General features: G+C 40.8%; 1 protein-coding gene across 6 annotated transcripts in view; it reads right to left on the bottom strand.

Annotated features, from left to right (window-relative positions):
- Positions 1 to 23,100, bottom strand: part of ABLIM1 (actin binding LIM protein 1) — a 204,450-nt gene that overhangs the window by 148,323 nt on the left and 33,027 nt on the right. For 2 of the 6 annotated variants that reach the window (XM_081863709.1, XM_081863706.1), the window contains exon 1: positions 13,403 to 13,557. The exons of 3 other annotated variants lie outside the window; for them this stretch is intronic. In XM_081863709.1, coding sequence (XP_081719835.1) covers positions 13,403 to 13,442 — 40 coding nt within the window. In that variant the 5' untranslated portion in view covers positions 13,443 to 13,557. Of the gene's footprint in view, positions 1 to 13,373; positions 13,558 to 23,100 lie in introns of those variants that run through there. One more of the 6 variants, XM_081863703.1, reaches the window with a different exon arrangement.

Here is a 23,100-nt window from a genome sequence, read left to right as displayed (position 1 = left end):
AGATTCAACCAAGTTGTTCAGAAAGTAGCCTAATGGTACCAAGCTACTTTTTCAACTCATCTAGGCAAATGAACATTTGCAGCAGTGAATCAGACCACCCCAGCTATTTTATTAATTATCATTCAGGCATGATCTAATTGTCTACACAAAGATATTGTTTTTTATTAACCTGACCTTAAATTTTTAACAATTTAACAGGAAGTTGAACTCCTCCCTGATTTGCAAAAAGCATATAATATAGTTAGTGTAGTATTATCTCCTATGGCAGAGGAAAGTTCTGGAGGAACTCTATATGAAAGACCTGCTATTGGCTTATTGAAAACATACAAAACACGCACATAAACCATTATACAGCCAAACATGCTATATTACACATTCTACATAGTCACCTCTCCCACTCCCTCCATTTCACTAGCATTTTCCCTATAGAAGCTCCAATTTTTAAAATCTGTTTTTATTAAAACATTTATCTTCTGCCTTCTGCATTGAAAAGAGGTCCTAAGGCATATTAAAGCCCCCAAATCAGGGCTTCAACACCACACATACAAGTTATCTCCAGAAAATTTGTTTCTCTTCCTCAAGGCATATTAAGAACTGCCACCAAAACATTACCTGGCAGAGTCACAGACTTCTTAGAAACAATTCCAGGAGAATTCCTCCTTATGCACATTTTAACTTTAAAAAATAATAATCTCAATTTATTATTATTTATTCAATTTATATCCCACCCTTCTGCCTGAAGGAACCAAGTCAGCAGTCATTTGTCACACAAGAGCCTCCAAGAGACTTACAGAGTTTAGCTCAGCTGTTTATAGAGCATGGTGCTGATAATGTCAAGGTTGCAGGTTTGATCTCTGTAAGGGCCAGCTGCATATTCCTGCATTGCAGGGGGTTGGACTAGATGATCCTCAGGTTATCTTCCAACTCTACAGTTTTATGATCATGGCATAAAATTGGGGGAATGGGGACCAATGAGTGCCTTACAATAAAAACATTACGGTGACCTATTAATCAAATGCAATAAAACAGCAGCAAAACAAAAAAACCCCACCAAACTTACTTTCAATAGACAGCAAAATCATCACATAATCCATCAAATGCCTGGAAGAAGAGGTGCTCAGTGCTGAAAGATATTAATGATAGTGCTAAGGAAAAACCTCACTGGGGAAAGCATTCCACAAGCCAGGAGTCACAATCCTCTTTCAAAGGGGGAACCTGGAGGAGGACCTAGGATAAAGGGTCTAGGTAGGCTCATAGTCAAACAAGTATGACAACCTTGGAATGAAGCTTTGTGTTTAATGGTATCAAGCAGTTTTCAGCTAACATTTACAATGCAATTGTGTACAGTGGTACCTTGGGTTAAGTACTTAATTCGTTCCGGAGGTCCGTTCTTAACCTGAAACTGTTCTTAACCTGAAGCACCACTTTAGCTAATGGGGCCTCCCACTGCCGCCACGCGATTTCTGTTTACATCCTGAAGCAAAGTTCTTAACCCGAGGTACTATTTCTGGGTTAGCGGACTCTGTAACCTGAAGCGTATGTAACCTGAAGCGTCTGTAACCCGAGGTACCACTGTATTTGCTGACTACATTTCAGTGGGATTTACTCCAGAGCACTACCATTCATTTAGCACTTTTACTAAGATAAACTACAATCAGTCAAGATGGATATGCAACAGCAGAAAATGGATAGTTATTTATTTGTTTAAAGGAAGGATGCTGCAAGGCAAATGTCAGGGATCAAGTAAGTCCAATAAGTTCAGAGGGTAAGCAGCAATGGCATGGCATATTGCATCCTTTCAAAAAGCAGTTCTATCTATCATCTATCTATCTATCTATCTATCTATCTATCTATCTATCTATCAATCAATCATCAATATATTTATATACCACATCATAAAAAAATCAGAGTGGTTTACAACAGTTATAATAAAACCATACAATATTTTACATAAAATATTTCACATAAAATATTTTAAAATTAGGGATTAGCTAACTATCATGGAAATATGCATTCTAAATTGCTCGCATAAGCCTGATGAAGCCTGACAGAAGAGTTTACAGCAGGTGTTTAGAAGCTGAAACAGAAGGCGCTTGCTGAATCTCAATTGGCAGAGTATTCCACAAGGAACACCCTTTATACTTGCCTTTGTGCTCACTTGTCATAAAATGGGCTATGAACTCCACCTAGAAAAATCACTAAGATAATGTTTTGATCCATAACGCTTGGGATTTGGACTGAATATTTTGCTCTGTTTTGAAATCCCTGTTCAGCCAAGAACTCCCATAGTGGGTCTGAGGCACAATTCAGAGCTCTAATTCTCCATCTTCAGAGTTTGAAATAATCAATCTGCCTCCTAGCAGAGGGCTGCAAAGTTGATTTCCATGCTGCAAATGAGAAGCACAACCAGATATAGCACATCACCAGCAGACAGGTATTGCTGACGAACTAATCAAATCAGAAGACAGTGCCGGCTATGAAAGAAAGGCTTAGCTGTGCTGCAAGGATCATTTAGAAATCACAGAACAAAGAAAAGGCAATGCAGCATATTGAGAGCTACTCTTCGCCCCTGCATTTGGGAAGGGCTTTATGGCAGCCAGTGATCTAATCTGATGTCATTCTGGCACCAAGCTGGAGAATCTTGTTTGTATTCTCAGACATATAAAGGTCGTCAATAGGGCTGTTTTCAAACAGACAGTGATTAAAAGACTTTGCCTGACTGCTCCTTGGCTACGTGAGGAAGGAAGACACTTTGGAACACAGTGGGAGAATGGCAGCCGAGACCACCCAAAACTTGAGGAAGGAAGGTGTGTGCTGTGACTTTACATACACTGCATTCATTTAAGTTTGTGGCCTGTGAAATGGATAGTGCTGAGGCATACCAATTTTTAGCTCATTTCATAAGCATGTCCTTTTACTAACAGGATAACATCCTGTGTTTAACTGGCACTAGCCACATCAGGGGCTTCCCAACTCGACTCCTCCAAAAGTCTGAGCATCTTGTGAAAGCAAGGGAAAGAGCCTTACACACTTAGGTTGAACACTTCATCTGGATGGACGAATAATCTGTCTTGGTATAAGGCAGCTTCCACTGTGAGTTTAATGTCTGACTGGCTTCCAAGAATCCTGATTCAGCTGAGAGATGATTGGTATTTTAATACAGTTTAGTCCCAGGGAAGCCCTGTTTAGGCATTCAGAATGCAAATTAAATTAATGTACAAGATGGAAACAGAAAGTTCTGCTGCTTCCCCCAGTGGCTGCTCAATGAACGCCTGAACAAAACCTTTGCACACGTGTGTGTGTGTGTAGGCTCTGTTCACACTAGTGGGAAGCTTAACACCAATGGGTGTTCATTCCTATGAACAGAAATACCTCCATATGTACAGCAGCATGTGCAGAGGCTCTAGTCAGACATTCAGTAAGCTTGTGTAGGAGAAAGACCCCAGCCTGCTATCCCCGCACATTCACTGAATGCACAATGCCCGAACAGGGCATTTTTTCTGAGCACTCTGCTAATATGTTTTTACAAGCTCCTCTCAGTTTCTTGCTAAGTGTCCCAGTCTCTCATGTGCAATGTGAAGGACACTTAAAGCACATGTATGAATAACTTGTGCAAATAAATACTGTGCGTTCTCTTTTACACAGAGAATAAGTTCAGATGATTTGGTTTTACAAGAACCAGATTCAGGCTCACACAATATTTCTAGTGCAGTCACTTTCACATTATTATTATTATTCTATTTCTATCCCAGCCTTCCAAAGGAGCCTGGGGCAGCAGACATCAGAATGCTGATTTATTTATGCTAATATATATGCAAATTTATATATTGTTACTAAAGAGATGTAATGCACCCCACCATAGTGGTAAAATGCCTGCCTGTTATGCTATTCGGGGGCTAAATGATGATGAGCAACTTAGAGATCTGCCTCCTTAAGGCTCTTTAGCTTTAAACCACACTTGGATGAGATAGGAATAGCCTTTTAAGCAGGACCCTATTTCTTGCCTGTGCACATCCTGACCCACCCCCTTTCTTTGCTGCAAACCACAGTTTGTCAATACACACAAATCAATCAAAAACCTGTAATTTGTCTGCAAGTTAGAACTGCAAGTTACAGTTTGACCATGTAGATTTCAATTATGATTTGTAGAGCACTGAAAAACTTCACAAAACAAGGAGATGAAAACCCAGCCTCAAATACAAAGCCTTTTTTAAAACCGCTTTTCTGTGTGCTCACAAATATATCGACTGAAGAGGCAATTGATATGGGAGACTCACTTGGGCCATTGCTGGTGACTAGAATATGACTAACCAGCATGTTTTCATGGAAATCTTGGGAGTAGTTTTAATTCCACAGTAGTAGCAAACTGCATCCAATTGAATTTTTTCATTATAGACACTGTACACAATCCACCAGGTGAGATCTTTTGCACAAAATCTAAATGAAAGGGAACACAGCAGTGTTCTTGTGGAACCCCCATTCATTTTGATGCAACACACACAGGTAAACTTCCCAGTCAACTATCTTTTTTAAAAAAGTGAGAATAACTATGTTTCTTGCATGCTTTTTACTCTGTAATTTAGTTTCTTTAACACAAAATTGGCTGGACCTTAGAAACTAGAGGACGAAGAGGGGGGAAAGCACTCAGCTATAGTAAGAATCCAGGCCTGATTTATTTTTTTCTTTCACTAATCAGTTTGGTCACAGGGACATTTTCAAATCCCCCTGATGGGTGGGGAAGGGAGACTAATCTCCTTTCAGGTGGTGAATGTTCAATGGAGAAAAGCAAGGAGAAATATCTAATTAAAGTCATTACTTTTATGCTGCTCAGCTCTATTCATCTGGTTGACTTGACATGGCCTTTTCAACTGTATGGAAAAGGAGAGATTAGAATGAAGAATAATAGGGCAGCTCCTTAGTGAGCAGTTTCCCTGAACCAGGAGCTCAACAAAGTGGCTAATGAGATGTGGGCTTGAATTTCTGGTTTGTTTCTGTTGTTGTGCATTTAGGATCTTCCTTATTGACATGAAAACTACTTACTGTCGCTACTAGTGTTGCTATCAAGCAGCAACAAAAAAGGATACTTTTCTCCCTTTAGGAAAATTTCAATTACAGTGGTACCTCGGGTTACATACGCTTCAGGTTACATACACTTCAGGTTACAAACTCCGCTAACCCAGAAATATTGCCTCGGGTTAAGAACTTTGCCCCAGGATGAGAACAGAAATCGTGCAGCAGCAGCGCAGCAGCAGCGGGAGGCCCCATTAGCTAAAGTGGTGCTTCAGGTTAAGAACAGTTTCAGGTTAAGAACAGACCTCCAGAACGAACTAAGTTCTTAACCCGAGGTACCACTGTACATGCTTCAGATTGCCAAACTTAAGTCTAATAGTGACAAGCCCGAGGCAATGATCAGCAGGCCCCTCCGTATCCAGAAGGAGGCGGGCATCCACTGTATGTGATGTTCAACCTGTTGGTTGTTCAGCTTCACAAGTTAGGTGCTCTTTGACTTTGCATTGCATTAGTATCCAGAACTGTTTTTCACTGACTGCTCTTGGTGATAATCCTGAGGCCCTTTTCAAAAAAGTTCTGATCTAGAGATGATCATCCAAGACTTTTTAAACCTCAAAGCTAGAGCAATTTATCACTCTACGGTGATAGAGGGTAAGCTTCAGCTAGTGCAAAACTGGTCCTTCCTCTTAATCAGGGTGGGTCACTATTTCCTCCGTTGATTTTGTGATTTTGACCATGCAGTTGTTAATGTTCCCTCCACACCCTGCCAACAACCACCAAGCCCTAGGACTTGTAAAAATAACCAAGTGAGGTTTTCTTCAGCCAAACACAAAAACATAGACCTCTCTTAATTCAGACAGCCTAGCTCTTGTCTCACAGCATCAAGTCTGAAAGCTTGCATTAGCACTGCCTGCTGGGTGTACGTGCGCTACCAAACCCACTTGTACAGTGCTCTCAGCATAAGAGATCAATAAAAATCAGCTTTCCATCACAATGCCGGGAAACAAAAGAGCTGAGTCACACTTTGTTAATGTAGCAATCTGATCAGCTTATCTATTATGTCTCTCTCAGATATATAAATATATATTATGGCCAAAAATAAGTCTGTAACAGAGACCTTTTCCCATCCTCCCCACTTCATTCCCACAACAGACTAGACTGAAATATGCATATGAAACAGTTTGGCTATGATAATCAGTACTGATTAAATTATTCACTTTAATCAGTACTGATGATCATAGCTTAACTATTTTCTTTAGTCTTCTAGCCTAATTAATCTCCCATTCACTGGCAGAATACTCAGAACATAATACAGATACAGTATTAGCAGGTCTTACTTGCAAATGCTTACAGGATCCACGATTGCTGCCTCACTTATGTTGAAAATTAGTGTGTGGATCATAAAGTGATACCACAAAATGAGAAACATACACAGGAGTAAGTGAAATGGCAGGTTTTACTGTACCAACTCAATTCAAAATGAGTTTTCAGAACAAGGGATGGGCAAATTTGTTTCTGTTTCTCTCAGTTTTTCATTTTTACAATCTTAAATTCAGTTCTCCGTATTTCCACATCAGCTTGCAATCTTCAGGAAAATTCTTCAGAAAATAATGTTATTTTTTCCATATGCACGCGCGCGCGCGCACACACACACACGTACAGATAAGCAACTTTGCTTAATACATTTTTGCAAAGCTATTTCTCCTAATATAAGGCATTTTGTATGTTATTTTCATAAATGTATGCATAGTACCAATTTTACCTCAGAATGCATATTTTTGTAGATATTATTTGGCTGGAGAACTGCACTGAAATATTTGAAGGCATGTGAATTTGGAGGCTGCTTGTGCTTCAGATCTTGCATTGCTTCGCAAACTCTGAATTAGGTTGGTTCACCTTCAAATGCAATTAAATTTCTCCTCGGATTCAAAACATAGGCATTGTTATTGGAGGGCAGGGCAAAAAGAGAGAGACAGTCTGTTCTCTGGGAAAAATCAACTTTCTCCGAGCTGGCAGAGGACCACGGGTAGTTCTAGGTGGTTTTTACAAGTGGAAACGAGGCTGGGCAGATTAACATTTTTCATGTGAGATAAAACTTGCTGGCCTGGAATCCACTTGTGCTTTATTGAACATCCCCCACTCCACAATTTCTGTAGTGCCAACACAGGCTAGATATGCCACTCCAACAACTAGCGTGTCAAATCACTAGACTTGGCTTGAGTTCAAATCTCTATAAGTTCTGCAAAGGCAATGTAGCAAATCTACCAGCAAAATGAAAATGCAGTGTCTTTTCAGTAAGGCACTCTTCTAGTTACATTTTTAGGTCACAGGAAAGAAATGTGCAAGTAAATGCCAACTCTACTGCAAGGAGTCATGGTTCAAAGCACAGATATAAAGCAAGTCAGGAAGAAAAGGCTGCGTTGCTTGATTGGCCATAGGTAAAGCTGCCACCTGTTACAATTAAGCAGAAAAAAGCCCACTTGGGATGTCAGCCCAACAGGCTACAAAAGCAGTAGGATAAAGTACTCTAAAGTATTCTAGGTAGAAGCAGGCTTCCTACAACTTGTGGATGAGTCCTCTGACAATCATAATCATAAACTGAATGGTCAAGAATTACATTGAACAACATTTTGCTGTACCAAGATTTGGATTCAGTAAAAACCCATTTAACTATTAGCCTGGACAACCTTCTACTCTGTCCCCATGGATCTTGATTCTATAGTCACGGATAAATATTATTCAGGGCCAGCTTTTAGCAACATTGCAAGCAAGATTTGGTAATTGAAGCAAAGTTCTTTAAATGAAATAGTTTGTCTTGTCTTTTACGTTTCACTAAACTTTCAGCCTTGTTAAAGCTGTCAGGAGCATTTAGGTTGCTCATACATTCTCACAAATTTTTTTTAGCAATGGTATTTGGCAACTACTCTTGCAACTTCAGGTCATCCTGTGTTTCTCTCCATCAGGCCACTGGAATCACTGATGAGACTAGCTGTGGATTTCCAAGATTCCTTCAAATATAATCCCCAGAACCATGAGAACTATAAATATTTTTAGTAAAATCTGAACCACTCACGAAATGTGGAAACTGATATGTGGAACACAGAGAACTTTGTTCATAATTCAGTCTAGATTAGTCTTCTTTGAGTTCAAAATAGAGGTACACCTACCAGAAATCCTGAAGTTAAAACACATGTAGATCTGATTCACATCCAGCTCCCGCAATCTATGTATTCCAGTAATTAAGCACACCTGTCCAGACCACAACACCATGTAATTATAGGATGGGAATGCACAATTCTGAGAATGATTTTTAAAAGCAGACGACAACCTGCCCATGGACATTTACCTGTTGAGAGATGATCATAGTAAATGATATTGTGCCTCCCCCCCCCCAAAAAAAAAACTATTTTGCCACCTGGTAGTACCCTAATTACCTGTTATATTTTAGTATCTCTCTCTTTTTTTTTTGCCTGCCAGGGAAGAACATCCTGATATTTTCAAGTAATACTTTAGTAGGGAAGAAGTCATTATTTGTGAGGTCGCTGAGTTTTAGTGTACCAAGTAATTTTCAGTCTACAGAACCATAAAGAAGGTAACAGCTTGTCACCAGGAGCCAGTTATGTAGTGCATTAGACTTTACAAAATACAAGAAAAGTTAATTCTTTGTTATCAAAGCTTAATTTGCTTGGAAGTTGTATCCCAGGATAACAGGAAGCTGGATGCACCGCTTTGATTCTGCTGACGTCTCCAATATGAAGAGAATGCTGCTTTGTGTGAAGAGAAAGACTAAAATATAACCTTCTGGAGTGGGCAGGACTGTTTCTTAGTGGGAGAGTACATGCTTTGCATGTAGAAAGTCCCACGTCCAATCCCTGGCATCAGAGGAAGCAGATGAAGTAGAAGTCTGAAAGACCTCTACATGAAACTTCCAGTCAGAATATAAAATAGTGGACTAGATGAAGCAATAGTTTGACCCAGTACAATGCGGGCAGCCCAGTCCTACACACTGCTGTGTATCACAGTGTAAAATCCAACTCTATTCCCTAGCAATGATACAATGGAACCAGAAAAAAGGTTCCTGCTAGTGTTCCTGAAGGCTATACTATCATATCCCGTGCTGTGATAGTGACCAATACCTTGGGTATGCTGCTGCAATGACTACTCTCTTCCCTTACTGTTGTGCCTCTTTTATCCTTGACCACCCTACTCTTTAACTATGGTTAATTGAAACAAACCAATTAAAAAAAAAAAATCCAACAAACCACAGTTAACAATAATCACAGTTCAGGATTCTGGATTCAGACAACACAAGCAGCTGTGCTTAATCTGAAACAAGACCAAAAGTTTCCAAATTCCATCTTTGTAGTTGCACTGGAGGAGGGGAAGTACATGAGCCCAAGGCCCATTCCTGCAGTATGAAGCCCTAGTTTTATCTGAATGAGACCTATGTGATCATACACAGGAGACAGATACGCATCAATAAACCCTTTAATTCACCATTATAATTCTGGGGGACACACCTGTTCAGGCTGTGGAATTTCAACTTCTTCAAATTCAGTAGGATATTTGTCCAAGAATGACACAAGTCCACAATTAACACGAAAGTTGCTTTTAAGTTATATTCCAAATATGCAAGAAGAAAAGCTAATTGGGGAGCTTCTTGTAGTTGCACTGATATTTTCAGAGGAAAAAGCCAAACATAAGCATAAACTAACCCAGGAATTATCAGCTAAAATTCTAATGCTCTTAGCAGATGCTGGGTATTTTTGTTCTGGAACTAGCTTGGCAACATCCACTTATTTCTCTTTAACTACAAACAAGCCGCAAGCCAATCTTTACTGCTTTTTGCTGTCCTTTTTGTGCTGCTGCCAAATACTCGCATTATTCCCTCTACCTCCCTTAAGTCATCCAACTGACACACAAAATAATTTGAGGGTTGTTGTTTTTCTTCCACTGAAATCATCAAAAGCAAACACTTCATACTGACACTTCACACTCAAAAAGAAAGGTTTTGCATATGCTTTCACTGCCTCAAGTGTCTGGAAATGAAATTGTCAAACTGTCTTGTTACTGAAGAAAAACAATACATGAAAGGGAATACATCTGTTTCTCGATCCCCAACTCAGTGAACTGAAAGAAGAAAATAATTGCATTATATACATGCCCTTTTTCTGTCATTAGAGATGCTGCACAGAGAAGGAATTGTACTACTTTCCCTGCATATGCAGATGTAAATCTACTGCACAATAATCCACATTATATGGCAGGCTCTCTTTTTAATTTAGCATATGGTCAATCCAATTCCTGGCTGCTAGGCAGAGTGTTAAATCACCTGCTTGCTATTGGTGCCCAGAAGCTGATCCAGGAGCTGATGGTTAGCTGGTATATTTTAGCAGAGCGGCTTCAGAACACATGTCTTTGCATGCTTTAGGTCTAAAAGCACACCCTCTATTACTTCATCTGCAAAACAATTACCTTGTTAAACTACTGGAAAGTGCCACGCCTTCAAACTGTTCAAAAAGACAAGTTTATTCACACCAGAACCATTTATACTGCAGTTCCACATTCATTCATTCATTCATTCATTCATTTGAAAGTACCAATATTTTCAGTAAACAATCAAACTGGTAGCACTGTATCTATGTGTTGCCAAGTGAAAAATGTGGAATAAACTGTTATTTTTGCCTACACTTTAATTACGTCCCACTGGTTGTATTCCTCGCAGTGCAATAAGAATTATTTTTTAAAGACCTAAAGTCAAAAACTTAAATCCATCACTATCCAGTGTGTCATCTTAATAAATACATCACATTATGAAACTTTCCCTTTTTTGTGGGAAGAAACAACTGTTTCTCAGAGCTTCATATTTCAAGAGGACAAGTTGGAGCAAAGCAGGTTTCAGCTGAAAGAAAAGCAGTTTATCCAAGGGAGTTGTGGGATCTCCTCAGGAAATATACAAAGCTGTCTTATACAAATCCAGCTGCCTGTCTAACCCACCATTGCCTTTTCTGATGATGTAGGCTTCCAGGGTCTGAAGCAGAGGTCTTTCCCCCAACACCCACTACCTGATCCTTTTACTAAAGTGACCAGGGATTGAACCTGGGGTCTTCTGCATGCAATACATGTGCTCAACCACCAATCTATAGTTCATCCTTCCCTAGTAATATTTCAATAAGAAGTTGTAGGAAACTGCTTACGTCCAAGGAATTTTGTTGTTGCATGAATTGGTCTAGATGGCCAATATATAGTATATAGCCAGGCCAAGTTGAGTTTTCCCATTAAGCCAGCCTTCACCAACCTGGTGCCCTCCAGCTGTTTTAGACCACAGTTCCCATCATCCCTGGCCACTGACAACTGTAGTCCAAAACAGCTGGAAAGCACCAGGTTGGCAAAGGATGTAATAAGCTTTCAAGTCAGAAATATCAATACATAGTAATTCCTCTGAAAACATAAAATGATTCTAGATTCCTCCTGAGATAATCTCACAGGAACACAACACTTTTGTAGTACAGCTCCCTGAAATGAGAAATCATCATCATAGCTACAAAAACTAAGCAAATGACAGGCCTGACCTGACACTTTACTTTCGTACCCATATTTTAAGCAAACTCTAGGTGCAATGCAAAAGAAAACTCTTGACTGCTGAAAGCAACCAGATTCTGGACTCCATAGCTATAGTTATCAGGCATTTTTGGAACTTCATTGTAACAACCTGCCTGCTCTGTCACACTGAGAATAGAACCCTGTGCCCTGCTACCTAGGACTAAGTGTCATTGAGCTGCATTAGATTTATTTCTGATCAGACATAGGATTGCACTGCAACTCATACATCTAGATTAGAAAGCATCACAAGAGGAAAACAGGAGTGAGAAGAGTACAGCATAACAAATTTGCCACTAGATCAGTGGTTTTCAACTAGTGTGTCGTGGTACCCTGGGGTGCCTTGAATGATGGTCAGGGCAACACTGGCCTCTGTCCCTCTTTCCTTCCCTCCCTCCTCTGATGCCTTCTCACATCTCTGCCTCCCAAAGGCTTGCACAGCTGTTTATTGCAGCAGCCCTGGCTATAAGCTCTGCAAGCAAGGTCTTAAACTACAGTAGTGGGGCTTTGTAACCCCCCTCCTCTCCCTGTTTGCCCCACTCCCAAAATGGCTCTGGAAACCCCCAGAACAGCACCCAGGGGGAGGAGAGGGGAGATTCTTCCATCCGGCAAGCTGAAATGCTTGTGCTGATGCAACAATCTCCTTAGCACTACAATGTATTCTTCCCAAGTGATCAACCACCACACTGGTTTGGCTAGTTCTGTTTGAAAAATGAACTTTCCATTCAAATGATATCATGTGTGCCGTTCAGACCTTGGCAAAGATACCTAGATTGTACAACAAATCAGCAAATACACTTTACAAACTCTGGCACTTGTAATGGGAATGTGGTAGGTACTTCTCTAATAAGCAGAGACATGCATACATTCTGCACTATGCCTGAACAAATAAAGCTTACAATATCTGAGCCAAAAGGGAAACGTGATCACGTAAGGCAAACCTGTTCATCAACTTGAAACCTGCCCAGCTACCATCATACAATCTTACAAATCTGAACAGGGGATGGTGGTGGTATGAAGAAATTATGCACAAATTATTCATGTGGTGAACCCTTGCCGTAGCCATCCCATCTCTGATCTATCCATGCTTCTCCTAAAGGGAAACTCTTACAATATCTTTAAAAAGCATGCCTCAGAACTAGAGCTTCTAACATGGCTTAATTTGCAGAGAATAATTGGCTGAATAAATAAAAACAGTTTGCTGGTCAAAATGCAGGCTGCAACTCACTGCTGGTTAACACCAAGGGTAAAGAATGTTTTCATTTGGTATAAGATTTGATGAAGGGATTACTGTATTTTCAAAGACAGTCAGTAAACCTTGCTCCATATATAAATTGAGCTCTAAATATAATCCAGTTTTAACTACTGCATATGTTGAAAACTTGCCTGTCCTTTCAACAGAAGCAGTCAGTTCAAACCTAATAATGTTCAAGCTACGGTACTTGATCAATCATCCCAAGACATGCAGATCAGACATGTCTATTGCAGAGGACAAGGGGGGTTACTTAACAGTTACTATACCTATAAAAAGTGCTTTCCTTTCTGCTAAGTCCGTAATGCAAACCAGATCTACCATTTCAAAACAAGAACAGTATGTACTTGCACAGAGAAACAGAGTACTCCTGTTAAGAATGTAACAACCCATATGAGACACACGCCTAGCTTAGTCCAACAAAACTTCCCTAATTTGTTTCCTGTTTGAATAAATCAAGAATAACATCCTGTACGCTGTTTAAACTATACCGTATTGTGAGACAATTTACATAGCAGGGCAGGCTCAATCGGGACGGACCTTGACCATTTTCAGAGCTCTGATGTATTTGTAACTCCATTTGTATTCTCCAGATGAAATGTCTCCGCAGCCCAGAAAAGCTATAGTTTCCTCAAGAACAGAACGGAACAGCTAGTCCTTTGGAGTGGCTGCTCTGCCTCTGGCTCTTTCCCTTTCCCTTGGCGAGCTGCTCAGCTTTGGGGAGGTGTGGCCATGTCAGGCAGGGTGTGCCACTGCTGCTCCCAAGTAACGTTAAAAGCACAGCAAAGATTCGATGCCCTTTACAAATCTTAGTCATCCTGATCACTGATGCAGAGAACACCTTTGGAATGAATTAACATTTTGATGAGTTAACATTTTGCTATTTGCACACAGAACGCTAACAGCTAAAGGAAGGACAGGCAAATTGCATTAGGAGAATGACAACTGACAAACCTCCATTCACCAGCCCAAGGAAATAGCACCAAATTGTTGATATTGATCAAGAGGTTTCCTGACTTGGGTAAGGGGAAATTTCAAGTGTTTGAGCTGGATATTAACTCCTGGAGCAAAGTCTGTTGCCTACAGGACTCATTAGGTCCGCTGTGCCCTCCAGTTTTCTGTGTGTGTTGGGTATGTACCTGAATGCACCATGAACACTGGGTCCAATCCACATTTCATCACCAGTTCCCACTCATTGATGACTTCCTTTCAACCATTCCTACTAACTTTCACAGGAAGAAAGGCACATATTTTTATTCACTTAAATATATCAAACCTAAGCTTGAACTCACAGAAGGACAACTCCAGTTGGCGCGCACGCGCAGACACACACACACACACACACTATAGGGCTCAGCATCTCCTAACTCAGCATCTCATTTCTTTTTTAAGCTTTCCACTAGACAGCTTTTCAACATAATGTAGTCAATAACTGGGGTTGTAGTGTGTGGGGAGCCTTTCTCTGCAGTGAACCGTGAGTTGGTTATCATTAGGTGGCCTGACTCCATCTTCAAAGTTTTGTACTGTAGCAGAAGGGTAAAAATCTGAATACATAACAGAGCAACCAGTTTATGATAGACCAAAGGGACATGGAGAACAAGCTGAAGGGTTCTATGTGAACACCTGTTTACATGCTTTTGTAGTAGCTTGATGTTAAAGAGAAGGGGTGAGGAAACTGTGGCCCTATAGGTGTTAATGGATTACAGCTGCCTCATCCTTGACCATTGGCTGTGCTGGCTGGTAGGTGCTGATGGAAATTATAGTCATATAACATATGAAGGACCAAAGGTTCCCCTGAGATAGAGCATGCTGGTACCACTTCTAACAAGCTTAGCTTGTATCGGTGTGGCATAGGGGGGCATAAGGGACTTTGTCTGGGGCTCTTTCACTAAAATCAAATAGGGGAAATGGGTCAAGTGGTGCTCTTGAAACAGTCAATAGCTTCCAGCTTTTAAAGTGGTGTGTAAATCAAAGCAAGAGAGAGGATACACAGTTGACAATGAGCTCACCTCTGTCACCTTGGCATGAAGGTATATTGCCCTTCCCCAAAATAATGAACTGAAGCCCTGGGAATTAAGAGCAGGGCTTAAACAAAGCAAGACTGGGCAACTTTTGGGAGGTGTCCATTGTCACCAGGGCCCCTGGATTTGTTTCAGGCAAGTATTGTGGGCGCTTAGTCAGGCAGTGCTACAACTTTTATTATACTAGCCTCCAGCATGGTCCACCCAGGGTGTTGAATGCTCTTTTCCCTCAGCTCCTCTATTGCTTCCAGGTAACTGGCAATACCTGTCCTACCAGTTGCCTAAAGCAACCTCTTCTTATAACTACAAGGGTGGCCTATATTTCCTCCTTATGTTCACAGCAATCTTGTGAAGCAGGTCAGGCTGACAGGCAGTGACTGTTCCAAGGCCAGTCACTGCACCTGAAAAAGGATATTGTAGAGCTGGAAAGGGTTCAGAAAAGTGCAACTAAACCAATCAGGTGGTAAGCTGTAAAGGAAAATGAGCAGCCAAGACCCTTAATATTCACACAGACCACCCTCCACTGTATTTTAACACAAAGAAGATTCCAATTAAGCATCAGGAATAACCTTCTGACGTTCAACAGTGGAACAGATTCCCTCGGAAGGTGGTGGACTTTCCTTAAGCAGAGGTTGGATGGCCATCTGTCATGGATGCTTTAGTTGAGATCACTGAATTGCAGGGTCCCTTCCAACTCTACAATTCTCTGATTCCATTATAACATCTGAAGGCAGCCCTGTTTAGGGAAGTTTTTAATGTTTGATGTTTTGTCGCACCATTATTATTATTATTATTATTATTATTATTATTATTATTATTAACAATAATAATATTCTGTTGGGAGCCACCCAGAGTAGCTGGGGAAACCCAGCCAGATTGGCGAGGTATAAATAAATATTATTATTATTATCATCATCATCATTACTACTACTACTACCACTGCATGTTCCTCAGGCTGTTTAAAAGAATAATAATGAAATGTACTAATCCTGCTAGGATTTTTCTCTCTGAAGTCAGGGTTCCAGAAAAGTATAACAGTTCCAGAAACTTAAGACAAATAAATCAGTCTCCCATGATTTAAAAAAAACAAACCCAAACTCTTCTGTTAACAAGAATAAGAGGGCCAAGAATGGTGGGTGGGTTGTATAATTTGTTTAAGCTTCCAATACTGACCACAAGGCCATTTGTAATCTTCTTTGCTGCTTTTCCATAGTTATGTGCAGCTGGCGAGCCAGCCGATGCCAGCTGCTTTTCTTTAACTGGGCACCAAGAAAGGGGTCACAAGCAGATAACACTGAGATAAAACACTTGGATGCATGTATTGTGTGACACATGGTTTTCTGCCAAGAAATCCAACACTGCTTAAAGTCCTTTCATAAGCTAACTCATCCGTATTTCACTTCTATTAGTATCTTCTTGATTAAACAGTAAGTTCTTGGTTTTGCAAAGGGAGGTGTTTTTCTTCAAGGAACATGTAAGGAGTTTTATTTCAGGTATACAAGTGTGACTACAATACCTTGATTGAAAATTAGCGCACATCAGAACTCAAAGCTATGTTTGATTCATGAGCTCTTGCAGGTCATCTGTAGATGGCCATACATGGAAAAGGCTTAACTCTTTGATAAAGCAAGGTATGGCATGGCTGTGATGCAAGCAAACACCACACCAGACACACTGTAGACCCCAACCACTTGAGTCCACCACAGCGATGTGACTAACTAGATCCAAAGAGGGTGGCGACAAATCAACATGAGACGGAAGGGAAGTGCAAGGAAGCAGCTGTTAATAGGGACAGACTTGGCCCCCATTCTTAGAGTAGGGGGACAGAACACTTAAAGTTAGTATAAAGCACATAGTAGGATAAAAGTAAAGACAAATAGAACTACTTACATTCTAATGCAGGCATAGGCAAACTCGGCCCTCCAGACATTTTGGGACTACAATTCCCATCACCCCTGACCACTGGTCCTGTTAGCTAGGGATCATGGGAGTTGTAGGCCAAAAACATCTGGAGGGCCAAGTTTGCCTATGCCTGTTCTAATGGAACTATGCATATAGGTGCTGTAGAACCAGCACAGAAGGAGAAAAGCAATATATAAGAAATGCAGGCACATATTATGCAAACAAAATGGACAGATTTTCTATTTCAGATAAACCCCATAATAAATGAATCATGAGAAATGTCCCTAATAAATATTTCCAAGGTAAGAGATATATATTTTCGAATCATGATAATCTACCATAATGAAATGTGACCAAGCAGTAATATATACATGCTTATTTCCGCAGTGAAATATGAAACTCCAAGAAATAACTAAACCAGAAGCTCTATCTTGTTTCATTTATGTTTGCCCATCATTGACCCAGTACTAATTGTTTCATATTTCTTATGCATACTCACTTCCTCGAAGGACTATTGTTTAGATGTTGCGTTTTTAAAAAATTAAGTGGCATAACGTGATTATAAAAACTGCTATTGCATATATTTTTTAAAGGAATAGATCCCCAGATGCCTTCATGCAGGAAGGGTGGGTGGGGAGAGGGAGAAGGAGAGTACTCACTAGTACAGAGTGCCAGCACCTCATATTTTAAAGCAAAAAAAAGGACTGCCTCAATAAGAACAGCATAGCAGCCAGAGCTGCAGGGGCAGAGGAAGGGGGGGCGGTGGGGGCAGCCCACCCCGGGTGTCATCCCTGAGGGGGTGACAAAATGGCACACTGCGGGGGGCGGCACTTACCACGAGGCCTGGTCTGGAGCGCGCCCAAGCCACGCATCTCTCCTGGGAGTGATGCGGTGGCTCAGGGCCCCATGCTGCCCAAAACGGCAGTGTGGGGCTTGCGTCCGCCAGGCGGACTCTGTGGGCAGATCGCCCTGCCCCTGCCACTCCACGTACTGAAGCAGCTAGCTACGTCCCTGCAGAGCTGTGCAGAGTTGGTCAGGGTCAAACACACAACATATCCAAACCAGGAAAATCTGGTATTCATTATTTTTAATAATAATAATAATAATAATAATAATAATAATTTATTATTTATACCCCACCCATCTGGCTGGGTTTCCCCAGCCACTCTGGGCGGCTTCCAACAGAATATTAAAATACAATAGTCTATTAAACATTAAAAGATTCCCTAAAATGTTCCATACGTGAATATATATTGATTCATAGAATTAATCATAGAATTGTAGAGTTGGAAGAGTCATCTGGTCCAACCCCCTGCAATGCAAGAATCTTCTGCCCAACATGCAGCTCAAACTCACAACTCTAAATTTAAGAGTCTCATGCTCTACCAACTGAACTATCCCAGGAATAAACAAAAAAATTCCTTCCAGTAGCACCTTAAAGACCAACTAAGTCAGTTCTTGGTATGAGCTTTCGTGTGCATGCACACTTCTTCAGATACACTGAAACAGAAGTTTCCAGACCTTTCTATATAGTGAGAAGGTGGGGAGGGGTATTACTCAGAAGGGTGGTAGGAATGGGTGATTGGCAGATAGCTGTGATGAGCCTGTTGACGACTCTTAAAGACTGCAATAGGTCTTACAGGAGGAAGCAAGGGGTGAGAAGGTGAAAAATGGCTTTGTCATGTATAATGAGATAAGAATCCTAGGTCTTTGTTCAGGCCAGGTTTTTCCATTGTTTTAAGTTTGGTGATAAGTTGTAATTCAGCAGCTTCTCTTTCCAGTCTATTTCTGAAATTCCTTTGTAGTAAAACAGCTACTTTGAGATCTTGTATAGAATGTCCTGGGAGATTGAAGTGTTCTCCTACTGGTTTCTCTGTCTTGTGATTCCTGATGTCCGATTTATGTCCGTTTATTCTTTGGCGTAAGGTCTGGCCTGTTTGTCCAATATAGAGAGCTGAAGGACACTGTTGGCATTTTATGGCATACACAATGTTAGACGATGAGCAATTAAATAGTCCCGAAATGGTATGTGTGATGTTGTTGGGGCCAGTAATGGTGTTGTCCGGGTGTATGTGGCAGCAAAGTTGGCATCTGGGTTTATTACAGGCTCTGGTGCCAGTGTCTGTGTTAGGTCTGGTTGTAGTATTATTGTGGGTTAGGAGTTGTTTAAGACTGGGTGGCTGTCTGTAGGCAATGAAAGGTCTTCCTCCCAGAGCTTGAGAAAGAGAACTGTCATTGTCCAGGAGAGGTTGTAGATCTCTGATGATGCGTTGTACTGTTTTAACTTGGGAGCTGTATGTGATGACTAGAGGTGTTCTGTTATTTTCTTTTTTGGGTCTGTCTTGCAGCAAGTTCTCTCTGGGTATCAGTCTGGCTCTGTTGATCTGTTGTCTAACTTCATCTGTTGGGTATTTTAGTTCTAAAAAGGTTTGCTGTAGATCTCTTAGGTGAGAGTCTCTGTCAGTAGAATTGGAACAGATGCGGCTGTAACGTAGTGCCTGGCTATATACAATGGACTGTTTGGTATGTTTGGGATGGTAGCTAGAGGCATGTAGATATGTTTGTCGGTCAGTTGGTTTACGGTATAAGGTGGTGTCTATGTGCCCATCCTGTATTTTTATAGTAGTGTCCAGAAAATGTATTTCTTGCATAGATTGATTCATTGTTAGGTTGATTGTGGGGTGAAAATCATTGAATTTCTGGTGGAAGGTGTTCAGGGTCTGTTGACCATGTGTCCAGATGATAAAAATATCGTCAATGTATCGCAGGTATAAGAGAGGTTTGAGTGGGTAAGAGTTTAGGAAACGTTGTTCTAAATCTGCCATGAAGATGTTGGCGTACTGTGGGGCCATGCGGGTGCCCATTGCTGTGCCGCTGATCTGAAGGAACAGGTCATCACCGAATTTGAAGTTGTTGTGGGTAAGGACAAATTGGCAGAGTTTGGTGGCAAAGTCCGCTGTGGTTTTATCTGAAATGGTGTTCCTTATAGCTTGTAAACCATCGTTGTGTGGGATATTGGTATACAGGGATTCCACATCCATAGTAGCTAGTATAGTATTGTTGGGAAGATTATTTAAATAATCTTTAAATAATCTTTAAATAATCTTTAAATAATCTTTAAATAATCTTTAAATAATCTTTAAATAATCTTCCCAACAATACTATACTAGCTACTATGGATGTGGAATCCCTGTATACCAATATCCCACACAACGATGGTTTACAAGCTATAAGGAACACCATTTCAGATAAAACCACAGCGGACTTTGCCACCAAACTCTGCCAATTTGTCCTTACCCACAACAACTTCAAATTCGGTGATGACCTGTTCCTTCAGATCAGCGGCACAGCAATGGGCACCCGCATGGCCCCACAGTACGCCAACATCTTCATGGCAGATTTAGAACAACGTTTCCTAAACTCTTACCCACTCAAACCTCTCTTATACCTGCGATACATTGACGATATTTTTATCATCTGGACACATGGTCAACAGACCCTGAACACCTTCCACCAGAAATTCAATGATTTTCACCCCACAATCAACCTAACAATGAATCAATCTATGCAAGAAATACATTTTCTGGACACTACTATAAAAATACAGGATGGGCACATAGACACCACCTTATACCGTAAACCAACTGACCGACAAACATATCTACATGCCTCTAGCTACCATCCCAAACATACCAAACAGTCCATTGTATATAGCCAGGCACTACGTTACAGCCGCATCTGTTCCAATTCTACTGACAGAGACTCTCACCTAAGAGATCTACAGCAAACCTTTTTAGAACTAAAATACCCAACAGATGAAGTTAGACAACAGATCAACAGAGCCAGACTGATACCCAGAGAGAACTTGCTGCAAGACAGACCCAAAAAAGAAAATAACAGAACACCTCTAGTCATCACATACAGCTCCCAAGTTAAAACAGTACAACGCATCATCAGAGATCTACAACCTCTCCTGGACAATGACAGTTCTCTTTCTCAAGCTCTGGGAGGAAGACCTTTCATTGCCTACAGACAGCCACCCAGTCTTAAACAACTCCTAACCCACAATAATACTACAACCAGACCTAACACAGACACTGGCACCAGAGCCTGTAATAAACCCAGATGCCAACTTTGCTGCCACATACACCCGGACAACACCATTACTGGCCCCAACAACATCACACATACCATTTCGGGACTATTTAATTGCTCATCGTCTAACATTGTGTATGCCATAAAATGCCAACAGTGTCCTTCAGCTCTCTATATTGGACAAACAGGCCAGACCTTACGCCAAAGAATAAACGGACATAAATCGGACATCAGGAATCACAAGACAGAGAAACCAGTAGGAGAACACTTCAATCTCCCAGGACATTCTATACAAGATCTCAAAGTAGCTGTTTTACTACAAAGGAATTTCAGAAATAGACTGGAAAGAGAAGCTGCTGAATTACAACTTATCACCAAACTTAAAACAATGGAAAAACCTGGCCTGAACAAAGACCTAGGATTCTTATCTCATTATACATGACAAAGCCATTTTTCACCTTCTCACCCCTTGCTTCCTCCTGTAAGACCTATTGCAGTCTTTAAGAGTCGTCAACAGGCTCATCACAGCTATCTGCCAATCACCCATTCCTACCACCCTTCTGAGTAATACCCCTCCCCACCTTCTCACTATATAGAAAGGTCTGGAAACTTCTGTTTCAGTGTATCTGAAGAAGTGTGCATGCACACGAAAGCTCATACCAAGAACTGACTTAGTTGGTCTTTAAGGTGCTACTGGAAGGAATTTTTTTGTTTTGACTATGGCAGACCAACACGGCTACCTATCTGTATCCCAGGAATGATCATCTTATTTATTTTCAAGGGGGTTAACGGTCAGAATCAGGAACATGACATGTATATAAAGTTTAAAAGAAGTTTTCCAGACTAATATGGGGGGCTATCAAATCAAGGTTAATGGGATGCTGCTGACTTTGGTAGGAGTGGGGAGATGGGGAGTGATGGATAACAGAGGACAAGACAGGAAAGATATGAAAGCAAATCATATGAACATGATCTGGTGCAGACATCCTCACTTAGCAAGGTTTTAGAATCAGTACATAATGTAAAGACTGGCTCAATCAGGCAGAAACTCAGTTGTTGGCGTCCATCTGTAGTTTTGCACAACATAGCTCCGTGTCCTACAAATTCTAACTGTGAAATAAAAACACTAGCTTACCACCCAGGCTGTTGTGAAGATGAATGAGATAAGATCTGTAAAACATTTGGCACAGTAAGGAGTCACAAGGAATAATGAACAAGTGTAGAAAAACCAGCTTCTGCAACTACTGTTGCCTAATTATTTTGCAACAAATATTGCTTGCTAGCTATGTGCATTTCTAAGCAGCTGCATCACTGTCAGTGGAATGAGTTGACCTGTAATAAAGAAAGAATGACTATGCTTTGAGGATCCACACTGTAAAATATTTTTTCTTAAACTCATTTAGAAATATTCTAATGATGAACCAAAATTACTTCTATGCTGCAAGGCCATCTTATCCATCCTTGCCTTTGGCTGAACCCTGTTGCGTTGTTTTCATTAAAATGTTATAATAGCTGAAAGCATTATAATTCATGAATTGGTAGCAAGACAAATTCCATTTTTTATTGTATGAATTAAATAAAAAAAAACAGAATGGTGAGCAAACTAGCAAGAGTCAAGCTTTGCTCTCGGGACCTCTACCAGTCAGCCTGCCTCTTCTTTTTCCTGCTTAACGTCTATTCTCTTGACCATGGGTAGGCAAACTAAGGCCCAGAGGCTGGATCCAGCCCAATCGCCTTCTAAATCCGGCCCGCAGACTGTCCTGGAATCAGCGTGTTTTTACATGAGTAGAATGTGTGCTTTTATTTAAAATGCATCTCTGGGTTATTTGTGGGGCATAGGAATTCATTCATTTTATTTTTCCAAAATATAGTCCAGGCTCCCCACAAAGTCTGAGGGACAGTGTACCGGCCCCCTGCTGAAAAAAATTGCTGACCCCTGCTCTTGACCAATCAGATTCCCTATTTGCTTGTCCACCCACCTGTTTGCCTACTGCTCAGGCTAGTCCCTCTCCAGATATATTTATCGCTTCACATGCTTGCTTCAAAGGACACTTATTCCACACTGGTACTCCTGTAGGCTGGCTCTGGTGGTCCATTTACTTCCATTCCTATCCTACCAAGGCTTGTATCCGAGCTTCTGCATATAGTTACTGCCTCCATCATACAGTACAGTGTTGGCTATTATCAAGTGTTTGCAATTTAAGGGACAAGATGAGTGCA

Source organism: Podarcis erhardii (genome assembly GCF_964252035.2).
Source record: "Podarcis erhardii genome assembly, chromosome: 5".
NCBI lineage: Eukaryota > Metazoa > Chordata > Lepidosauria > Squamata > Lacertidae > Podarcis > Podarcis erhardii.
The sequence above is the reverse complement of the archived record's forward strand: the minus strand, read 5'-3'. Positions and strand labels throughout refer to the sequence as shown.